This window comes from Ictalurus furcatus, chromosome 29 (genome assembly GCF_023375685.1).
Source record: "Ictalurus furcatus strain D&B chromosome 29, Billie_1.0, whole genome shotgun sequence".
In the NCBI taxonomy this organism is placed as follows: Eukaryota; Metazoa; Chordata; class Actinopteri; order Siluriformes; family Ictaluridae; genus Ictalurus; species Ictalurus furcatus.
This window is the reverse complement of record NC_071283.1, coordinates 14,507,240-14,530,475: the sequence shown is the minus strand read 5'-3', so window position 1 is coordinate 14,530,475 and position 23,236 is coordinate 14,507,240. Positions and strand designations below refer to the sequence as shown.

The 23,236-nt window shown below is 39.5% G+C and overlaps 1 protein-coding gene across 14 annotated transcripts in view; it reads left to right on the top strand.

Moving 5' to 3' along the window:
- LOC128604120 (neurexin-1a-like) overlaps positions 1-23,236 on the top strand; it is a 287,112-nt gene that overhangs the window by 206,692 nt on the left and 57,184 nt on the right. For all 14 annotated transcript variants that reach the window (XM_053618953.1, XM_053618966.1, XM_053618965.1 and 11 more), the window contains one exon: positions 12,592-12,763. In XM_053618953.1, coding sequence (XP_053474928.1) covers positions 12,592-12,763 — 172 coding nt within the window. The remainder of the gene's footprint in view (positions 1-12,591; positions 12,764-23,236) is intronic.

The window sequence follows — 23,236 nt, the reverse complement described above, 5'->3', positions numbered from 1 at the left end:
CATCCTCAGGACAGAGGAGTTTACGCTTCTTGTTGTTTCTCAGTAACATGACAAGTTGCTTTTTTTATTATTATTTCTTATTAACGTCAAGATAGAGAAAGTTCAAGAGCAGGAAGTTATTTCAGGGATGTTCTACAACGTGACTATAAATACATTTTTTTTTTAATAGTCAGTTTTAGCAAATTGCTATTGTATAAGAGGAATAAAACATTTCGGTTTGCGCTGTTATACGAAAATAACCGACTTCAGGAGGGTAAGAGTAACTCGACTTGTTTTACAGCAGGAAATTGTTTATTTTTATTTTTTTATATATTTAACTTAATATAGCAATAGTAATATAAGAGTACTTGATGGTGTGAATTATTGGATGCCCTTTAGTTTTGATTTTTCAATGTTTGGAAATGAATGGCAGCCAAAATAAAAACCCACCCTTTAGTGCTTTTTATTAAAATAGAAAGACGGGGTAAAAGTCAGTAGAAACATTACCGTGGCATTCCTCAAGCATGGAACTGTTGCAGAATAATATTTGGGTCAGCTCCGAAAGAAAAGTTCAGTAAATTGCAAGCTGAATTTTTGAATAGCCTTTGATCGATGCTGGTAATTTTAAAGTTTGGCAACCTCTCAATCCTCCAGAGAAACTCTGAAAACGAGCTCCTAGGCTGGTTTCGTGAATAATTCCACTCCCACCTCCAGCTCTTTTCTCCAGCAGCAAAGATTTCTTTGTGTGTGTGTGTGTGTGCGTGTGTGTGTGTGTGTGTGTGTGTGTGTGCATGTGTGTGTCAAGAGATTTGAAGCAAAACACACTTTATAGAAAGAACTGTGCTTTATAAAATTCTGAAATGCAGATCAGATATAGAGCTCGTGTCTTGATCCTGGGTAAAGGCAAGGCATACATTTTGTATATTATCCAAGTCTAGGAGATTTTTGAGTGGTTAAAATATATATATATATATATATATATATATATATATATACTTAAAGACATTATGTACACTTGATATGTATCGTGACATACTGTAAATACTGTATAGTAGGCTTGGTTTAAAAACATGGCCGCATAATAGTAGTGTTTAACCAACGATACTTTTATTTAATGGCTACAATATACATTATTTAACACTGAAAAGTTGGAAAAGTACAATTTATAGATTTACAATTTTCCATTTTAAATAGTCGAGAGTAAAAATGTAACGAATCAGCTGCGTCCAATTCTAATGATATAAAATGTATGACTATGTAATATATTACAAACTTGCTCGTTGTGTTAAAATGTACAATTCTGTAATAAATTCTAAAGAAAAATACTTTACTAAATGATTGCTGGAAACTGACTAATTGACTAGGCTAAAAATGGTTATTAATGAATGTAATAAAGCTAGGGAAAGCTAGTTCGCTGGTTAGTGCGTGAATATAAACACAGACGAGTGTATAAATTCCTCTTGTGTCTTGCAGGAGAGTTACATGACGGCTTCGCGCTGTGGTTCCATGATAAACCGACGTGATCCTGATTCTAAGAATATAACTGGTCGTTCATGCATGCTAATTTATACAGTTAGTAAAAGCCGATGTGTGTGGTGCAGCAGGAGGTGGGAGTCAGAATGAGTAGAGTACGTTATCTGCATCTATACTGTAGTTACAATTCAATTTCCAGACAACTATGGATAAAAACACTAATAGACATGAAATCCAGTGAGTTGTGCACTATACCCATTTCGATCAACTGAAAAATGATGTACGTTTGCTTGGTGTTGACGTCAAACCTACTCTGATTTGAAACGAAACTTGCATTCCCTTGAGTAGAATCTCAAAATTTATCGAATGCACGAGCACGATTAATCGAAATGAACGAAAGACCGTATTTAAAATAGGCTCGGCGGATAAAGTGAGCCAGGGTAAGCTACACACGTACGACATCCACATCTGAACCTCGTATAGATCATCGCCTGAACCTGATGCACTGTTACCGTCCTCTTCAAGTGTACCAAGTGAACATGCTTGAGATTTCTGACCATAATCAAATCATCCCCACAGCAGCAAAAGAATTTCTGTGGGGTTTGTTCATGGTTTTAAATGAAAGGCGGTTTATGTCAAGGCCAGAGCATGCTGGAGGATTTCATCGGGTGAAGTCATGAGCGTGGTTAAGTGGGAATCCTTCATTCAAGGACCACTCAAGCTCTTAGTGTTGCTCTCTTTGGTTTGACTCTGCAACCTGTTGACAAAATGCTCTCAAGACTTATTGACATTGTTTTATCTGGGGGGAAGGCAGTTTTCCCACCTGCTTTTCATATATATATTTATTTATTATAGAATGTACACAGTGTAAATATCGAGGTACAAATGCTTCAGGTTAGCGGTCATAGCTTGTCTTATGACTTCGTTTGCATGGAATCCAATTGATTCAGGGTATCCCAAGAATACTTGGGATGCAGGAATACACCCTGGACAGGATGGCAGTCCATCGCAGACTGCCATTTAGATTCGCCAAGCCCTACCTACTGGCATGTTTTTTGGGGGGGGTGGAAGGAAATGGGGACATGGGGAGAACATGCCAAACTCCATACAAGCAATAACCCAAGGTCATTATTGAACCAGGGCTCCTGGAAGTGTATGTGTACAACAGACAACAGCTTTTTTTTTTTTTTTTCCAGTTTAGACATCGCCAATTCACTATTTCCTCATTATCTTAACTTTTAGTAGGACAGCTACCAATGATGAGGTTGTTTGACTTGGCAAACCAACAAATAGCAAGGAAATATTTTCTATTTAAAATGAAAGGATAATGCTGAGACAGGACCAGAACAAAAACAAAGGCACACAGAAAAACAAGCAAAGGCATACATGGGGAATTCTAGACCTCAGGACTAATTTTTTTAACACTCTGTCATCCATGTTGATTTCGCTCACTCTGCCTCCAAGTTGTGACCTGATTGATTAGGAGGTAAAGCGATACTTGATGTCCTTTGTTGTTGTTGTTGTTGTTGTTGTTGTTGTTTTTAAAGAGTTCTGCTTGCCTTACTCCCACTTCCCATAGGATTACATGTAAAACCTAACCCATTGTTGAAAAAAAGAAAAGAAAAATAAAAAAGGGTTCCCTCAATTGGTCACTCATAAAATTTCCATGCACAGCAGAAGGTGTTGTATTCAAAAAGGATTCCTAGATGAACCCCTTTAGAAAGCTAGAACCATTACAAAGACGCTTTGAGTGTAGCTCTGCCTGCCCTACATCAACAGCAGGACCTCTGTGCTAGTCTGAGATCCCATTAATTCACAGAGGGCAAAGGAAACAAGGCCACAAGCAATTATGCTATCTTGGACTTCCAAGAGACTTCCAAGCCATGCTTGATTGCTGTGGTATTTTCAGGATTCGAGCTCGTGAGCTCTGAGCAATAGGGTGAAACCTTGGGTATCCGAGCCACATAGATCACTAGCTAATAAGCAGGGCTCTGTGGGAACATTTCTCACTTTTACACTCAGGAAGTAGTAGAAGCTGAATATGGATGTAAATACATTTAGTGATCTGCTAGCATATGAATGATGGTGCTCATTATCACATCTGTAGATATAATGGCAACATTTTCTAAAAAAAAAAAAAATAAAAAATCCAATGAGGATCATTTACTCTCAATCACTTTGTAATGGGTCTTGATTCCAGTCATTCTGAGTACCTCCTGGATTCGGAACCATTTTTCTTGGAAGTGAGTGGAATGAGTCCAACTGGGAGACAAACGGCTAAACGGTTTGGCCGACAGCGCCGACTCCCACCTGGATAAACATCTGTCTTTATTTAATCCGATATAAACGTAATCAACCGACAAATATGAAACCGTTTTATACGATTCAAGTCGTTTGATACGGGATACTTGGGTTAAAATTAAGGTTACGGTTAATGTTTATGGCTTGGACTTTTTGTTCACGTTCAATCTGTTGATCTTTTGTGCTTGCTCGAGTTTGTAAAATCAAAATTTCAGGCCAGGTTTATGTCTTAGACCATTTTAACAATTTGCAAAAATTATTATAAAGATACATAGATCAAGGGGCTCATCATATGGTGGACACAGCAAGGTACAAGTGCACCAAATTGAAATTGATATATATGTATATATAATATATCGTACCATTTAATATACATGGGGGGAAAATAAACTGGCTGTACTTGAGTGACTCCCTCCAGTTTATCCAATTACATGCATCCTGTGGACTACGTAGACAAAGGGTTCTCTTAAGACCTGAGACTAGCTACCAGGCTGGAGATGTAAAGTCAACAATGAAAACAGACACTCTGTCGAGCTGTTATAGGAAAAGAATTAACTATAGGGTGTTGTTATGAAGTGGAATGAACATTTATTATGAGGGCGTTAGTATAAACCTGACATTTGCCTTGTAGCCAGACCTACTCTCATAGTCGGGGTTATCTTTAGACTGGACTTAATCCGCGGTCGTTTCTTTAAGGGTTATCACAGCAGGAGCCAGCACTCGGTGTTCAGCTTCTTTTTTTCGCAAGTGTTTGCTGAGGCTCTTCAAAATGAGAGCACTCTTTATTAATATTGACCTTCTCCAGAGTGGAGTGGAGAAGCTTCCTCATTAGGGTGACTTCACTCTACAACCATCATACGGGAGCTTACAAGCAAGGTAGCAGGTTAGACCTGTGTCTTACAAGGAGGCTAAAAAAGAAGTGCATTAAATTCCAAACGGTTGCTTGCTAGAGGTCTAGCCATTCATCCCAGGCACGTTTTGCTTGAGTTATGCTTTCTATAATGCAGTGTCTAGTGCGAATGAGTTTACGGTGAAGGATAGACCTCCATTGACCTGAGATAAGGATCGTACTGTTCCTGTATTCTACATCACTGGTACCATCACAGGCACCTCGTCCTCTTATCAGCTGTTACCCAGAAGACCGGGAAATGTTCCCCAGACCACAGGGAGTTATATTTCCAGCAGGAAAAAAAACAACACCTACACTTTTAATACTGGGTTTATTCAGAGGAGGAAGACTTGACAATATTTTTTCGGGGGGAAGTTGACAGTTTTAGAGTCTTACTCTTTATCACTCAGGACATCTCATGTTTCTTCTGCATTTCCCCCATTGCTTTCTTTAATCCCTCTCCATCCTCCTCTCTCTCTTTCTCTTGCTCTTTCTTCCTCTCCATCTCTACTGGCTTGATGATTTATTGACTAGAGGTATTTGATGAAGCTCTGCAGCAGAATGCCACTTGAGAGACTCTCCAAGTGGTAGAAACAATTTCAGGCCAACTTTATAGAGAATTAGGCGCTTCGGCTGGCAGACTTGATTTCTGCGAGCACAGTGGTATTCCTCTGACATTTAAAAGTGATGGGAAAATAGGAAGAAGATGAGGGGGAAAAAGAGGACGAGTCAACTATTTAACCATCCCTTCTTCATTTTGCACACCCATTCTGGTTCTATTAAAATAGTAGTCGTTCTCTCTGCTGTTTAACATGTGTAAATATGTTGCTGAGATTTTTTTATTTATTCATATGTGGTCATGCTAATGGTGGGGTTAGACCATTAAGAGAAACAAAGTGTGTGTGTGTGAGAGAGAGAGTGAGAGAGAGAGAGAATGTAAGCGAGAGAGAAAATTGGTATGCTCATCTGCATGCTTATTTTCTCCCCCCTAATAATTCCATTACCTCTCTAATTTCATTAATGGGGTTTTAAAAAAGCGGAGGATGTCAGGGGTAATTAAAAGATAAGGTAAAGCACTAAAGGCACTAATTCCCTCTTCTATCAGAGCCAGCAGCAGAAACACGGCTCTATACAGAACCAGTTACTCTGTGTTCTTTATCATAACATAATACCATAATGCGCACGGTCACATCAGTGTTAACGCCACAGGAGCGTGCCGTATACAGTGTACAGTCCAAGAAAAATGTAAACAGGGTCACACTTTTGTTGTTAGTGTCTTGTCAGTGTTTAACTGGCTCATTACTTTAGGCTAAGTGAAGGAAGTGATGTCATGACATGAGTTTTCCTTAAAATAAATAACTGGTGGTAACTTCCTGTTTCCCTACGCTTCACTTTTTATATAGAAAAGATGACAGGATGGATGCATTCATGGTTAGATGTTTGGATGGATGGACAGATGTATTCATGGTTAGATAAAAGAATGGATGGGTGGATGGATGGATGGATGGATAAGTGGATGGATGGATGAGTGGATGGATGGATGGATGGATGAGTGGATGGATGGATGAGTGGATGGACAGATGTATTCATTGTTAGATAAAAGAATGGACTGGTGGATGGATGGTTGGATGGACGGATGTGTTCATGGTTACATAAAAGAATGGATGGATGGACGGATGTGTTCATGGTTAGCTAAAAGAATGGATGAGTGGAGGATGGCTGGATGTATTCATAGTTAGCTAAAAGAATGGATGAGTGGATGGATAGATGGATGGATGGATGGATGAGTGGATGGACAGATGTATTCATTGTTAGATAAAAGAATGGATTGGTGGATGGATGGTTGGATGGACGGATGTGTTCATGGTTACATAAAAGAATGGATGGATAGATGGATGTATTCATAGTTAGATAAAAGAATGGATGGATGGACGGATGTGTTCATGGTTAGCTAAAAGAATGGATGAGTGGAGGATGGATGGATGTATTCCTAGTTAGCTAAAAGAATGGATGAGTGGATGGATAGATGGGTGGATGGATGGATGAATCCACTGTTAGATAAACGGATGGATGGATATCTGAATAGGTAGACAGAGGGAGAACTGCACACATGGATGGAGTATATGGACAGCAGGATAGATGGATGGAAGGACGGATCTCTAATACAAAAAAATCAATTGTAAGTCATATCCGTGCAGAATGATGCAATGTTGTGAAATCTAATCTGATATAAAATAAAAAGTAAAAGAAAGAAAACGCTGCTCGTTTTCCACAGATGATCTACTTGGTAGCTGAAACTCAAACTTTCCGGCTGCATTCTGCTGAAGCAGGAACAAACTCAGAGCAGCGGCAAATTTTCACAGTATGAAACAAGTCTTGGAGGAATTCAAACAGCAGCGGGTCAGCACAAACCTGCTCGGCTCCAGCGCCGTGCCATATTTCTGCACGACAGTTGACCCAGAAGAGCTTCTTGCTTGCAGGTTAAGAGCAGAAATAAAAGTGTCTTCCTTTCATGAGAAATCTGCAGCCGCGTTTGAAAAGCGGCTCCGTCCTCCTGATGTGTACCGGGGGTGACACGGCACGCTGCCTAGCCGCCGTGATTATGAAACATAAAATATGACAGGTGCACAATGCACATCCACACGCATGACGCATGAACAAATGGAATATTAGTCTAGTAGCTTCCCTTCTGCAGCGGCCTTGTAGAACCGCAGCCTGAGTCAAAGGCCGTGTTTTGAATTTTTTTTTTCCCTCCTCTGTGATTTAGTCTTTGGTACAGTTCAAAAAGAGAGTAATGAGAAGCGTTTCTCGCTGAATTCGGCGAAGCGTGTTTGTGTTTGTGTGCACTCGTCACGTCTGAGAGCGAATCAATATTCAAAGAGCTCTATGTGCATGCTGCATCAAAAAGCTGAGAACGTAGCTCGAGGGGAGACGCTGACAGACTTCGTGCGTCTGATGAGCGCCAGAAGAAGAGCGCCGTGTTCTCAAATTCCGACTTTTTCTACTCCACGGACTCTTTCCCCAGGCTAATATCTGCTGTCATGTCTATGCATGTTGTCATAGAGTCATATCCTGAATTACGACGAGCTGCGTTGTGCCGTCCATGATACGACTGTAAATATGATTTCATGAATTTATTTGATACTCAAGGCACTTCCACTGACGTTCCAAAATGTTTATAATTCCCTTATTGTGATTCGAAGAAAACGGTGTTCTATAATGTCCAGACACCTGTCATAAAGTCATCTACGTAGTGAATCTGTGTTTTACGTTTTAAGGTTGTCTGTGAGTGACATTTGATCCCAAATCAAATTGAATCAAATCAAATTCCCAAATCTGCCAACTAACATTTCCATGATATTCCCACTGCTGCAGCAGGGATTTATTTACAAAATAGGTTCTTTCAAATAAACTGGTTCATTCTTTTAGAATCAAGACTTTGAATAAGTGGTCCTGTGAATTATTCTACTTCGATTAAAATTAGACGATGGCTGGATGGATGGATGGATGGATGAATGCACCAGTAGATAGAGGGACATTTGCATGCATAAATGGGCCGATGGATGGATGGATGGATGGATCGGTAGATACAGGCATAGTTGCATGTCTAAATGGATGGATGCATGGATGGATGGATAAAGGCATGCATGCATTATAGGATGGATGGATGGATGGACAGGTAGATAGAGGGACATTTGCATGCATGCATGCATGGATGGATGGACAGGTAGATATGGGCATATTTGCATGTGTAGCTGGATGCAATGGGTAGGTGGATGATTGTGTGCATAAATCGATGGATGGATGGATAATTATATACAGGCATATTTGCATGTGTACATGAATGGATGGATGGATGGATGGATGGAAGGATGGAAGAATGAAGTCTGTAAAGCATGCATGCGTTATAGACGGAGGATAGATGGATGGATGGAATGGGTAGGTGGATGATTGTGTGCATAAATGGATGGATGTATGGATGGATCGATCGTTAGATCCAGGCATATTTGCATGTGTAGATGGAGGGATGGAAGGATGGATGGATGGATGAAGTCTGTAAGGCATGCATGCATTATAGACAGAGGATAGATGGATGAATGGATGGATGGATGGATTGGGTAGGTTCCATCCATCCCTGGGTAGATTGTATGCATAAACAGATGGATGGATGGCTGAGTAACATTTTTGTGTAAGCGTGTGGAGTCTGATTTTCAGCTTGATGTGTTTTTATCAGAAACACAAGGTGTTGTAGCGCAAATAATCACACCCTCCTCATCCTCTTCTCCTCTTCTGTTTCACTGTGATTCCCTCCTCAACCTCCTGACTGTCGGGATCTGAATGGGGAGCTCGCAGATCGGCTTCACCAGTTCATTAAACCTCATTTCACCTTGATGAGTTGTAACTCCCGACTGACAGCACAGAAACACTGCAAGGAGCTGGACTGAGTGCAGAATAGATTTATCTGCCTGTACCTACGTTTCCAGCTGAATGTTCCGGAAACTAAACGACATTCTGAAAAGTCAGTAAACCGCTTCACATCAACCTCTTACGAGAAGTCTTTTAGAGATGGTGATGAAACTGGGAAAATGACTTGATGACAAAATAACGGTCATATCGCATTTCCCTTATTGATAACACAAACGTTAATGGGTCGGTTCTTTGGGGGAACCTCTAGAACCCTACAACATATTGTTTCGCTCTCAGAGTAGATTTTTCCATTACAATCTTTATAAATTCATCCGAAATCAGATCGAGGTTCGGGCCAACCGACGACGACCTGTCACTTTAGCAAGTTTTCCGTCGAGCTGCTCTCAAGGAAAATGTTCAAAGTTCTTATGTTACATGCCCCTGTCTCAGAATCATCTAGAACCTTAAAATCCTTTTCATACAGGAAGTTAAGGACACTCAACTTTGCAAAGAACCCTTGAGGTACCTCTTCCATGTTCCAGCATGTTCGCAGTTTTCCGATGAAACCCAGTTTCGGGGTTGAACGCGAACGCTGATGGAGAACAAACAGAACCACGACGTAAGCTTTTTACACAGGCAACCGATGTCAAAACAAGCAACGAGTACATCTGCTAATCTAATTACAGCTGTGTCTTTTGCTGATGAAAGCAAACCCAACGTGGAGATCTTTAGTGGCTGTAACATTCTCAGTGTGGAGAGCATTGTAGGGTACTACTGATATAAAAACAAAACATTTCCTGGTTGTTGTTTCTTTTTTTTTGTTGGTATTTTCTTTTCTCATTTGTAAAGTGAATGAATACACCCCCCCCCCCACCACCCCACCCCCCACGTGTCTGACAGTCCTTGGGAAATCGTGTCCCGTCAAGCCGCTGCCCCCTGCTGTGTACGAGTCCTTGAGAACGACGGCGGAACGTCAAGATGCGTACACGCTACAGACATTAGCTCGGCCCGACAAACACACACCACATGCTAATGCGATAATTGCGCGTTATTCGGCTCCCGCTGACTCGACTTGTCCTGCGCCGGCACTTTTGGGATAAAGAAATCGTATAAATATGTACATGGTGACGTGAGGCAGCTGTTGTCTCGGTAGGCCGGATGGACGTGGGGAGCGGAGACGGAAACACAGGAGTCGTTCTGCAGAGCTGCGAGCGTTATTAGCAAGCGCTAATGCAGCTTCACCACTCCGTTCACGTCCTCCGGAATCACCTCTGTATCGTCCTCTCATCCCGTCGGATCTTTTTTTTTTCCCCTCGCGTCATATACACCATAAACGTATGTCGACTTGAGCTCAGTTAATTAACAGTGTTTAGAAAGAATCTGTGCCATAAATGCTTTGCTCCTCCCCCTCCCCTCCCCTCCCCCCTTCACATAGTGATGTATTTTTTTTTCTCCCCCACTGCTGCTACAGTTGTAAATCAGACGACGCGGTCGGGTCTGCGGTACAGCCGGAGCCGTGAGGCAAATTTCAAAACACAGATGGCCGCTCTGTCTGGCAGAAGGGTGAAAGGCTTGGGAGGAAATACAACACAAACGTCTATTTGTGTCTCTTTCAGTGCAAAAGAGGAACAATAGAACTACGAGTTCACGTTTTCTGGGATGTTTCGCACATACAGTGAGGTGAAATGAGCACCACTGGTAGCACTCTCCGTCACGCCGCTTTCTCTCTTTCGCATCCAGTACGACAGGGATAACGAGCGTCCCCATGCTGTTTGCTAATTAGTATTGATGACTCTCTTTATATTGACCCGAAATTCAGTCGCGGCTGCATTACAGTTTGGTCAACACATGCACACGGGCTCTAATCCAATTAGCACGCAGCATCCCTGTGTTTTATAAACACAATTACAGATGTCCCAGTGCTCCTCGGTCTACGCCGCGACTCCAGATTGACTTTAATGGACGCACAGAACCTCAAATGAAAGCCAATGTTTGCTTACGTGCGGTCACGGCGGACCCGGGAATCAGATTACGCTCGACATGTTCCCCCTAATCGTACCGCGTTTATCCGGTTTATATCAATTTTTTCCAAATCTGACGTGATGTTTATTCCCGGTTTAGTGGCCCGTCATTGTTCTTTTTATCCGCAAAAGGTTCAGGAAGCACAGAGACGGAGAAAGCGTGTAAGTAAGCCTGTTCACGCAGTTAATCCAACATTCCGCTTCATTTGATCGCAATCTGGAAAGTATCACGCGGCAAAACGATCGGCACGTGCAATGCCGTCTGGTAGCAGGATGGTGTCTGGATCAGGAATAATCCTCAAGAATAACTGTCAAGGCAACATTCCTCAAGATTAGAAAACAAATCAGACGTTCAGTGTCTGTTGTGTCGGGTTGCAATGAACCGGGAAATCGTCCAGGACGTATTACTGGCTCAAATAATCCAAAAAAAATCCAGTTTTAATTGATGATGTGGTGAAAGGGTAATGAATTAAAATGTATTAGATAGATAGATAGATAGAAAATAAAGGAGGTAAAAATGCATTTTTATCTGTTTCTCGCCAAGAAGAATGTAAATATAACGAGGGGAAAACTAATACTAACAACAGCATTATTATTATTATTATTATTATTATTATTATTATTATTGGTGGTGGTGGTGGTGGTGGTGTGTTGTTTTTATTGGTAGTAGTAGTTGTTTGTTTGTTTGTATAGCACTTTTCATTTTGATTCCAAATGCAGGTGCTTTACGCAATTATAACATTATTACAAAAAACATACAAACAAAAAACTATAACAGTACATACAAGGATAAAACAAGTCAAAATACAACTTTAAAAATAACAATAATAACAACATAATAATAGTAATAATAACAACAATAATAACAATAACAGCAAAATAATAATAGTAAAAATAACCAACAACAACAACAACAATAATAATAATAATAATAATAATAATAATAATAACAAAATCATAATAGTAGTAATAATAATAATAACAATAATTAATAACAACAATAATAATGTTGATTGTTATGATTATTATTATTGCTATTATTATTGTTGTCGTCGTTATTATTTTTTAATTGTTATTATTATACCTAATTAAATATGTAATGTACTTTATTTGCTATATGTTGTGATTTTTTATGTTATGTTTATAGTTATATATAATATTATTATATTATATAATATTATATATGTATTACATAATATTATATAATATATATAAATAATATATGTATAAAAAAATTGTGTGTGTGTGTGTTACCTTATAGTTTATACATCTGAAGATAACAGTAAGCCGAATATACTTTATTTGCATGTATTACTGCTTTTTGTCTACACACCTCACACGAGTTGAATCGTATTTGATTAAGGACTGAGATCCTGAACCCGAAGCTCGGCCGCAGTGATGCTAATCATCAATCCCATTAGCTGATTCTGTCACTGTAAGAACTGCAATGTTCAGTGGCTTCTCTCGCTTCTCTTCTTCACTCGTCACAGCGTCTTCCTTCGCTTTCTCGTCTGTCTGCAGGAAAAGGGCCATGTGGCGGTGATCTTCAACGTGGGCACGGACGACATCAACATCGAGGAGAAGTCCAAGTCCGTGAACGACGGCAAGTACCACGTGGTGAAGTTCACCAGGAGCGGGGGTAATGCAACGCTGCAGGTGGATGACCTGCCAGTCATTGAGCGCTTCCCCACAGGTACGAACCCCGAACATACCTTTCCTTCCACTCTGCAGATCTTCAGCACTCAGAGATGTAAAGCTGCCTTTAGGATGCTGGGAGGTTTCTGTCAGTGTTTGCTGCATTGTGTTTTCTTTTCTTTTCCTTTTTTTTTTTTTCTTTTCATGCTGATGTTATATAACCTTATAACCATATAGTATTTGTCTGTAGGGCCAGATTCTGATTTGGGGGTTGGTGAGTAGGGGTGTGGGGGTGCATTAGCTGCTTACCAAGACTGTCCAACATCGACAGCAAGTCATCAACCAGCAAGGCACTCTCGGCTACTTCACACTAATGTGGCAGATCTGGTGCCCGTTTTTTCGCCGCTCGTTCAGGTGTTTTCACTTCATAGTGTAAAGTTTCCAAGCCTGCCAGGCTGTATTCACTTCACACACATTAGCGAACACACACCTGCAGTGCGCACACAGGTGGGCAGTTTTATAAATATGAAAAACAAACAAAAAAAGGTCAGATGTACCTCATGGAACAAACAGAAATTTGACAATTCAAGTGGAAAAAAAACAAACCCCATGTGGTGCCGGGTGCATAAATACGCCGAGCTTAACGATGTGTTCCGCTGCTTTTGGCAAGAAATACCTGTCTGTCGAACATAGAACAGTTCGCATGTAGTGAATACACGTAAATAATAATAAATAAATAAAACAACGAATGAGGAATATATGGTTTTACAGAACAATAATGTAAATTAGCTTAACGTACTGTACATTATCCTCTAACTGCAATATAAAGTTGATTATTTCCCTATAACAGCATGTCCCGAAGTGTTTTATCCCGGTTATTTCCTCAATTTGTTGATGATTACCATTTTTTATTCCTTAAAGGACAACACATCGTACTTATTATCTGTTTATAGATACGTTTCGTGTTGTGAGACGTCCGCGAAACAAGTTAGTTCCTGTCTCACTTTAAGTTATAAGCATTGGCATATTTATTTATTTATTTATTTATTTATTTATTTATTTCAGTTAATGAGAAATACCGGTTAATGAATTATTATACCGCGGCCAGGGTTAAACTGAGATGTCACATGTTGTAAATTTTAAGTTGGAATACTGGTCACTTTGTTTGTTTTCTCGTTCCTTTTGTGCGTTCTGATTGGTCGGGAGTTTAAATCGTGACGTCGATCGGTGCTTTCCCGTAAAAAAAAAATAATAATAATAAATAAATTCTGAAGCTCTAATGAGAGAAAGAAAAAAAACAAAAACAGCAAACGGCAGCACTTTTTAAAAGAGTGCAAATTACGTGTTAAATATGAGCGGGATTTTGAGGGGGGAGAAAAAAATGTTAACGCAGCCTTCCATTAAAAATCTGTTTAATAGATCCCTTAGTGCACCATTTAAAAATCAATCTAACTGTGAAAATAAATCCACACAAGCAGATGTACCATCACTCCAACACGCTTTATTTGTCTCATTTGTGCCACGTCCCAGACTGTAGGCCAGATTCCAGGCCAAATATGGCTGAGTTTAGACAAATGACGCCAAAAGCGACTCAGTGTTTTACAGCATTTGTAGCCCGAACCAAAAATTGTCCATATTCAGCCGACCGCTTCTAATGATTTGGGGCAAAAGTGGCCAGACTGTACGTTCTGCTCCAGATACGGTGGTGAAAAAGCGAGTTTGGCAGACGGATTTGGATGAGTTAATTGCCGTATTTTCCATGGCTCTGTGTGAGCCAGTGAAAATATGAAGTGTGGGCCGGTGCTGAGCCATCACTCATTCTCTATCCCGGGTATAATTACCCTCTTTTCATCCAAGTCTTTTCATCCCGTTTCAGGAGAATAATCAACAGAATTATAACCTGCCCTGTGATTAATATCATTCAAACAATGAAGCACAAACGTTGGTCGAAAGTAGGACGTGGTGAAATCCCATCAGACTCTGCATAAAAACATTGTTGTTTGTTGCTAGCATAAGACCTGGTAGCTCTATTTCTCTCGCGATGCTAAGCAGAACATTTACGCAACGAGTGGACCATCGGAAGGAGTCCGAAACAATAGAATCCAAAATCTTAAAAGCTTGTTGCTTACGAAATCCGTCCGTCAAATCGACTCAAATATCAACATCTGACATCCGAAAAGTGCTGAAAGATAACCCGAATAAAGAATCCGCTTTGTTCGGAAAACATTAAAACAAAGCAAACTACTTTTAAACAATTGAAATGTCTAGCTGTGCAGTCGTACTGTGCAGTTTTTTTGGTTTTGTTTTTTTAAAATAATTGAATTGTTATGCTAGGACAGTATACACATTTTTCATTGATTTTTAGCTAGCTAGCGCTGATATCCTAGCTAGACTTGTATTTAAAAGCTTGTAGCGTCACACAAAAAAAAAACGAAAAAAAAGAAAAACTAGCTAGTTTAGCTAATCAGGCTTAGCAAAAAAAAAAAAAAAAATACCATGAGAAATGACTTCAGTTTGTTCATAAAATATTACTGAAAGAAAATACTAAATAAATAAAATGTCTAGCTATATATATATGTGTGTATTTTTTTTTTTTTAACTGTTTTTACTAGCTAGCAATGATCTAGCTAGTCTCCTATCCTCAGGTTAAAATCTTGTATCTCCACATCCAATAAATATATAAATATATAAACCTTGTTATTTTAGCTAATCTCCGCCTCCTTGTTAAAATAATTGGATTTTTTTTTTCCAGGTTTCTTTAATGTTACAGTAGTTTTAATCAGCTAGCATTCAAATCAAGTCACTTCACACTTGTGTCGCGTGTACAGAAGTGTTATCCATATTTTTAGGTTAAAAACCTTAAAAATGTCAAGAAACTGTGTAGAAATCTGCTTTCATGAGCGTTGAAACTGCATTTTGATATCAGTTGCACAGTTTCTTGGGGTTTTTTTTTTTTTGCACAGGAGTTTTGAAGGTATGAGGTTTTATCAAAACAGTGACGGATTTATCTCTGAACATCACATTAAATATCCATATTCTGCCATCTGTTTATAAGAAATTCAGTGTTTATACACCTGATGAAGATCTCAGACAGATTGGAAAACTGTCAGTGGCAGGTTTCCAGTCTGTAATGGAAGAAAAAAAAAATACCATGCTGACATTTTTGATAGTGATAATTGCGTTTTCAGATGTGCTTTTAATCAGCCTGATGTTTCTGGAGGGAGATGTTCAACGTTAATAAAACATCTTCAATTTCACCAGCAACACTGAAGACTGGTTCTTTTTGTTTGTTTGTTTTTTAACAGAGATTTTTTTTTTCTTTAAGGAAAAACAAACACCATACTGTATAAGACCTGGGTCTTATTGGGACGTTCTTAAAATTCAAAATGGCACCCCAAGTCCGGATCTGGCCCTCACTCTGAAACGGCGATGCTTAGGTTTCTTGGTTCAGTAGTGTTTTAACATGCAGAAAGGTTTTGACAAAAGTGGCTTTAAAGAGGTTTAAAATTTGTGCACCTGCTCTGATTGCTGCTCGGTGCTTCTCAGGCCTTAATAAGGAAAAAAGTCGATTATTGGATGGAATTTGATCTGGTTTAAGGTCGGTCTCGGCTGGATAAATGGTTTCTCAGTGACGTACTCATGAACAGAATCATCACTTACTTCCTCCTAGTATATGTGCAATAAAGGGTTTCACAAAAACACGCCACGATCCATCGTTGTAGGAGAAACGTTAATGGTTCTTTGTAGATACAGTAACAAAGCAAAGGGTTGCCAGATCAGAGAGTATGATGGAAGAACCTAAGAACCCTTAAGGAGACCTTGAGGAATTTTGCTAAGAGTGTCAATAATACTGTATTGGGTTTTTTTTTTCTTCTTTCTTTTGGCTTTTTGTTGAAAAATGTTCACGAATGACCTTTTTGTCCATCATAAAAAATAAAATGAAAAAAAAAAAAATCATTGACAAAATGTTATGAACAAAAACAAGAAGAAAATGTCACGAAAAAATCAATTGGACATAACGTTTGTTGGTATTTAGTGGTATGAGTGAACTTATTAACAGTATGACGTACTTTTTTTTTTATCCAATTTATGGTTACATTTAATATTGCGGAACGTCTACCAAACAACTTCGTGTTAGTCCTTCCATTATAGCAGCTATAAACAGCCATTCCCTTGCCTCACAGGAACACGTTCCCACGGTGGAAAGCGTCCGGTGACAGCTTTACCTCTGACTGTTTCAGATCATTGACACTGGAGACTCCTTCCATAAATGTTATATAAACATTTCTTTACAGAAAGCTTCATCATATCGATGACCGAACGTGTTTTTTTTTAATCCGTCTATACGTCAGAACGAGCGCGTTAACATAAACAGAGCTTCTGTTATAGAAAATGAATCAACACCATCTGGCCAATCAGAATCCAGATTCCAACAGCGCTGCGGTGTAATAGTGCTATTTATAGGACCTTTTCGAAAAAGGAGAGATGTTTTGGGGTCCCCCCCCCCCACACACACACTATTTATATCTTTGCAAACGTGATTTGAAATTTTTCTTACTTGCAAAAAAATGAAAGCCGATGCTTAGTGCTATGAATTCCACTTCCCTCATATTGTCCTGAGGGTATGCAAACTTTTGCACTGGGCTGTACAGTACTCGTCTAGCTCCGTGCGGATGTGTAATGAATGGTAATGGAATAAATGGCATTTTAGATTCAATGAGCTGGAGGAAATGAGGTCCAAACGTCGAATCAGGGCTTTATGACGTATCATATGCTTAATAACATAAGAGCGTGCTTCTTTCAAGTGAAAAATATCGGTTTGTTTTTTCTGAGGTTTTTTTTTTTTAACCATCAGCAGCCTGCAGACACTCAGGGAAGAAAATCAAATTTTTACAACCAGGAAAGAGGCTATTACGCACCGTAAGATTTAATCAGGGAGAAATATATGGGGGAAAAAAGAGGTGCTCTGTTCTCATTTGCAGTTTCTGTGCATCCGCTAAGTGCTGCTTTGAGAGACGCTCGGATTTCGGCCCAGGCCGTTAACCCTGAGGTCGGTCCCTCTACATTTTGGCTGCCTGTCCAACGCCTTTAATTCCCTACCTGAGGCATGGAGTCTCTCCCATGAAATGCTCTTTCGGCGTGATGAAAGTGACATGCATGGCTGAAAAGGTCAGCAAACACGATAGATGACAAAACAGAGAGACAGGAGATAGACAGCTCTCATTCAGTGATAATGATGCGCACATTTACCAACCGTCACGCTGCGTTTCAATCACATGCCGAGGTTAGGCGGAAAATATATACGATAAGTATATAAACAGGTTGAATAATTGAAGCACAGAAAGCTAAATATTGCAGTCTATTCCTTAACTATGTCCCAAATAGATTCTGTTTTCATTCATTTTTCCCCTATAGCACATCACTGTTGAGGTTTCAGTTCTGATTGGTTGGAAAACGTGTAGTAACGTTCTATAAAAACAGGTTTATATTAATATTGCAGACTCTCCAAATAAATGGATACAAAAAAAAACTGTCTAATTATTGACATGGTGACGTTTTCTGTAAGGACATATTTATTTATGGAAGGAGTCTCCAGTGTCAGGGTTTTCTACTGTTCAGTGATTGTTCCACCACAGAAAAGTGTTCACGTCAGAGATCTTACTGTTTATTTTTGTTTGTTTGTTTGTTTGTTTGTTTGTTTTCGGGGGCGGTAACATGACGTGGTGCATGTTTTTTTGGACTTACTAACTTTAAGGGAGAGAAAAAAAGACAGCCTGGTGAAGGAAATATAGAGTGACGTGTCCCGCAGATCTTCAACGACATTACATGTAACTATAAACAGATTTTTAAAAAACGACAGCATATCGTTTTTCTTTAATAAATAAATTAAAAAAATTGTAATTTGCTGTGGTTTCTAACGTTTGTAGTTGTATCTTTTGTACATAAATTGTAAACTACAGATACAGTGTTGCTACCATACCCCCTTTTCAAAATACATGGGGGGGGGGCGCAAACTTTTACAGTCCACTCTATTTGGGATATTTAGGGCTTTTTGTGAGCGATATCCAGTGAAAGGTTGGGCAGCGTTCTCATTAGTTTGACTTCAATTTGCAACCGTTCCCTTCGCCGAAAGCCCTATCTCGATTTGAATCTCAGCATGAGGGTCAAAAAGGGAGGACTTCTTAATCCTCCAGACTCTCCACAGAGCCGTAAATAAACCCAGTCTGGAATCGACTAAACGCCATTTTTCCGAAAGCGGTTTAACAAATCTCGCAGTGTTTTAGCACCTCTAAAAATGGCCGCCTGTGTCGACACGTAGTACTTATGTTGTTGGTTGTTCTCTCTCCCGCAAACAAGCAATTATCACATTCAATGAAAATCAGGTAAAAGCAAGGCTAAAAGGTTTAAAAGTATTTCCTCACCATATGGTTAAAGATCCAATAAGGTGCAATTTCAATTAAACCCTCATGTGTCGAGAAACGTGGAGTGTACTGCTGTTTAATTACAGGGCTGTGTGTTAGCGAACCGCTTTAACCACCAAAAAAAAAAAAAAAAACTATCTACAAAGTGTTGCTCAGGATTTCTGATGAAGAGAGATGAAATAGAGGAAGAAGTCATGACCACTTCACGGTACTCGCTAATTTGATCGACTCCTCAGATATAGAAAGCACTGAAAACACAAATTAACTATAGTGGTTAATGTCAAGACAGTGGGAGTAAGATGGGGAGTTTGAATCTCTAATATATATATATATATATATATATATATATATATATATATATATATATATATATATAATATAATATGCACTTGTATTAAATTTTTTATATATTTATATTGAAATGTTAGTTTGGGTGTAAATCTATATACCAGAAAGAAAAAAAAAAGAAAAAAAAAGATATTTATTCACAGAGAATTAAGATATTGTAGATATCTCGCATGAATTGTTGAAATAATTGTTGAAATAAAAAAGAATTATACGCTGTATTTTTGATCTATTTATATAACATATGGTTTGTAGAGCTGTCTTTTTGGAATCTAGAAACCTAAGTTTTAAAAAATAAATAAATAAATAAAAAATCTCAAAAATATGCTTATCCTCTATAAATAAATAAATAAATAAATAAATAAATAGATAGATAAATAAATAAGCAGAAATTCCAGTAAAAAAAATTCATGATAGGACCTGGGAATTTGTATTATATTTACTTACCACATTCATCCGGACCATTTGAACTGTTGAAAGTATCTGAATTGCAGATTGGTTAGAATCGTACTCCTTTATCTTTTTGTTTGTTTCAGTGGCTCATTCTGAGATATTGGCTTTACTTCATTGGTGAGTGAGGACGGGATGAGAGATGAGGATGCTGGACTCCTTCTTGGAGATTAACCCTTTCATTTCGCTAAATCAGTGGTCACCAACCTTCTTCCTTGAGATCCACCTTCACGCAGGTTTCATCTCCAACCAGAACCTAACACGCTTGTTTAAGTTGATCAAGAACTACTTAACGCAATGATTAGATGGGGAGGTGGGCACGACTATGGTTGGAGCTAAAGTCTTCAAGAAGGTATGGTCATCTCCAGGAACAGGGTTGGTGACCGCTGCACTAAATGGACTTTTGAAGAAGTAGAAGATCATTTTTATGCAGCTCGTTTACACCCCACAGGACATAAAGGACCAGTGTTTGATCAGAAATCGATTACATTTACAAAACCACAAACTGGGGTGTAATTCTGTATTTGGTGGAAACATTGGTGGAAACATCTTTTGTATCAAGCCAGACAAAATCCCAGCTTTGTATTGACAGCTGTGAGCCCTGGTCGTGCGACTGTATGTATTTACAGCAAAACACTGTTTTTGTGTGTGCTGGTGCTGCCAAGTCTATGAAAAAAAACTCATACAGTTTCTTAAATTCGGCCATTATGCTTTTGTAAAGGAGACACTTCAGGAGGTCTACACATATAAATAAGCCCCAGCTGGCATCACATCGAAAGTAAACTTGTCAGGACAAAGTAAAGAAAGTGGGATGGAAAAGGAAACGTCGGGGCTCTCAAGTGCCACAACGGTCAAAGAGATCACTTTAGCATTAGAGACTTGCAACAGCGTACAGTTCCTGGAGATGCCACACCTACCTGTTTCCAGGAGTCCAAGAAAGCATGACCGGTTCTGCTCTCTGGTTAGGAACGATGGCGCTCCTTCCTCTCCTGTCAGTTAGACTGACTCAAGCCAGTCACATGTTAATTGGTAGCTTTCTGTTCGTTAGGCTGTTGCACCAGATAATCAAACACGGTCTAAAAAACCTGATCATATTAAGATGGTATCCTGAGGTATGATATATTTGTTGGAATTCTTTCCCAAGAGCCAACTTGAGGACAAAGGATATATTTGCTTATAGCTCATTAAAATACCTGTGGGTTTTGTTGAAATTAGGTTGCCAAGTCTTGACTCATATTCTAGAGTTTTGAACTTTAAACATCTCAGGACTTTCGACTCGGAATGGGTGCAGATGTGCAGATACTGGCTTGGGACTGAGTTGGGTTTCAACTCAAAGGTTTAGGACTCAACTCAGGCCTTGTCCCAAATGGTGCTTTAAGTCCTTCAAGTCTGCACTTTAGTCAAATAACCGCTGCTCTGTCTCTTCAATGTGGACATCGCCAAAGGATGCATAGATGGCGTGCATGACCTTCTTTTTGGAATGGACTTCAAGGCCACAATTTGGGACAGGACATTACAGACTGTGGATTGGAACATTCTTCTCAACTCAGACTTGGAAATAAGTCAGACTTTACAGCTTGTAAATTTGGTTTTTGACTTGGACACTGGACTCGATTCAGATTCTCTGGCTCGAGACTCTAGACTCTACAGATTCTCGATTTAAACTCGATTTAAACTTTGCAGTTTCAACAATATGGCTTGAGACTTTGGACACAAATCAGACTCTGACTTGACTCTGACGCTACAGCTCAGGACTCAACCTGACTTTCTGTTTAGGATCTCCAGACTCGACTCCATTTCTACAGCTCGGAACATTGGACTAGACTCAGACTTTACAGCATGGGACTCTACGTTCAGTCTCTACAGCTCGAGACTCAACTCAGACTCTGCAGCTCAAGAATCAAGAAGTTGACTCGGATCTTGGCTGGAAACTCAAGTCTGACTCTACAGCTCAGACTCTGAACTCTGACCTGAAGTCTGTTTAGAATCTCTAGACTCAGCTCCATCTCTACAGTTCGGGACTCTGGACTACACTCAAACTCTACAGCATTGCACTCAGTCTCTAAGACTCGAGACTCAATTCACTCTGCGGCTAAAGAATCAGAACTTGACTCGGATCTCACAGCTTAAGACTCAGAACTTGACCGTTTACTCCTTGGCCGGATACTCTGGACTCGAGCCTGACTCTACAGCTTAGACAAGCTTAGCTTGCTGGACTCTAGAAGACTCAGAATCACGAGAGAGAAAAATTAGCAGTTGGATTTCAGTCTGTATAACCGGAGATACGCTGAATTACAAGTCAATAACATTTTAACAGAATACAATCCAGATAGTTCTGTTGCTTGCTTTTTTTTAACCTCTTACAACATGATATTTATTTTATACAGTTAAACGTTTAAGTACACATTAGTAAGCTTGTCATGTCAAGTGTTACTGCAGGGGAAAAAAATGTTGTGTATTACCATTGCATTCACGGCAATGTTATTATACCCAGTGACATGGCGGGAGCAATGGGGCAGCCTGTTGACTGAGCTTAAAGCCTGAGGGCTTCTGCTCTCTCTTACACAGCATGCATAATTAGAGAGTAATAACTCTGATTTCATTTGCCTCTGTACTCCCCCTCCTTCCTGTTTCCTCTGGCTACAGCACTCTGTAGTGTTGTCTAACCTCCCACCTTGTGTGTGACCTCTCCACAGCGAGGTGTTTAGTGTGTCAGCAGGTGGCTGATGGGATTGAGGCAGGCCTCAGGCCTACTACACTTACCCAGATATGAAGCGACGAGTATTTATTACACTCAGCACTGACACCTTCTTCCTTTGCTTTTTCGATTCCCACCTGCTACGCTATAGTGAACATGTTCCTTTAAGCACGTTCGGAATGTTTTCCCATTATCCTTGGAAGGCAAGGGTAGAAAATGCTTGCCAGGTACTGAAAGAAGTTCTTTTTGCTTTCAAGTAAATAAAAGAGTGTTTCGCTCCGACATTAAAACCACCTCAACTGAGCCATTCTTCAAATTCTATCGGTTCTGTAGTGCTTTTGGAGTTCCTCAGAGTCGGTATCTTTCACTCCTCTGCTTGTGAGTCGTTGGCCTAGTTTACATGTTAAGGCTTCGGAATGTCAAAGCTTGCGCTGTTTCTCAGAACGAAAGTAAGACATCTTTTTATTTTTTTAACCACACCTTGAATAATGCATCACCTGATCTTTCCTCAGATCGCACTCCGAGCTGAAAGGCCGTGATGTGAATGTTTCTGAATTAGACCTGAAATGTTGAAGATACTTTTTTTTTTCTTTTCCATTTCCCCCCCAAATTAGTC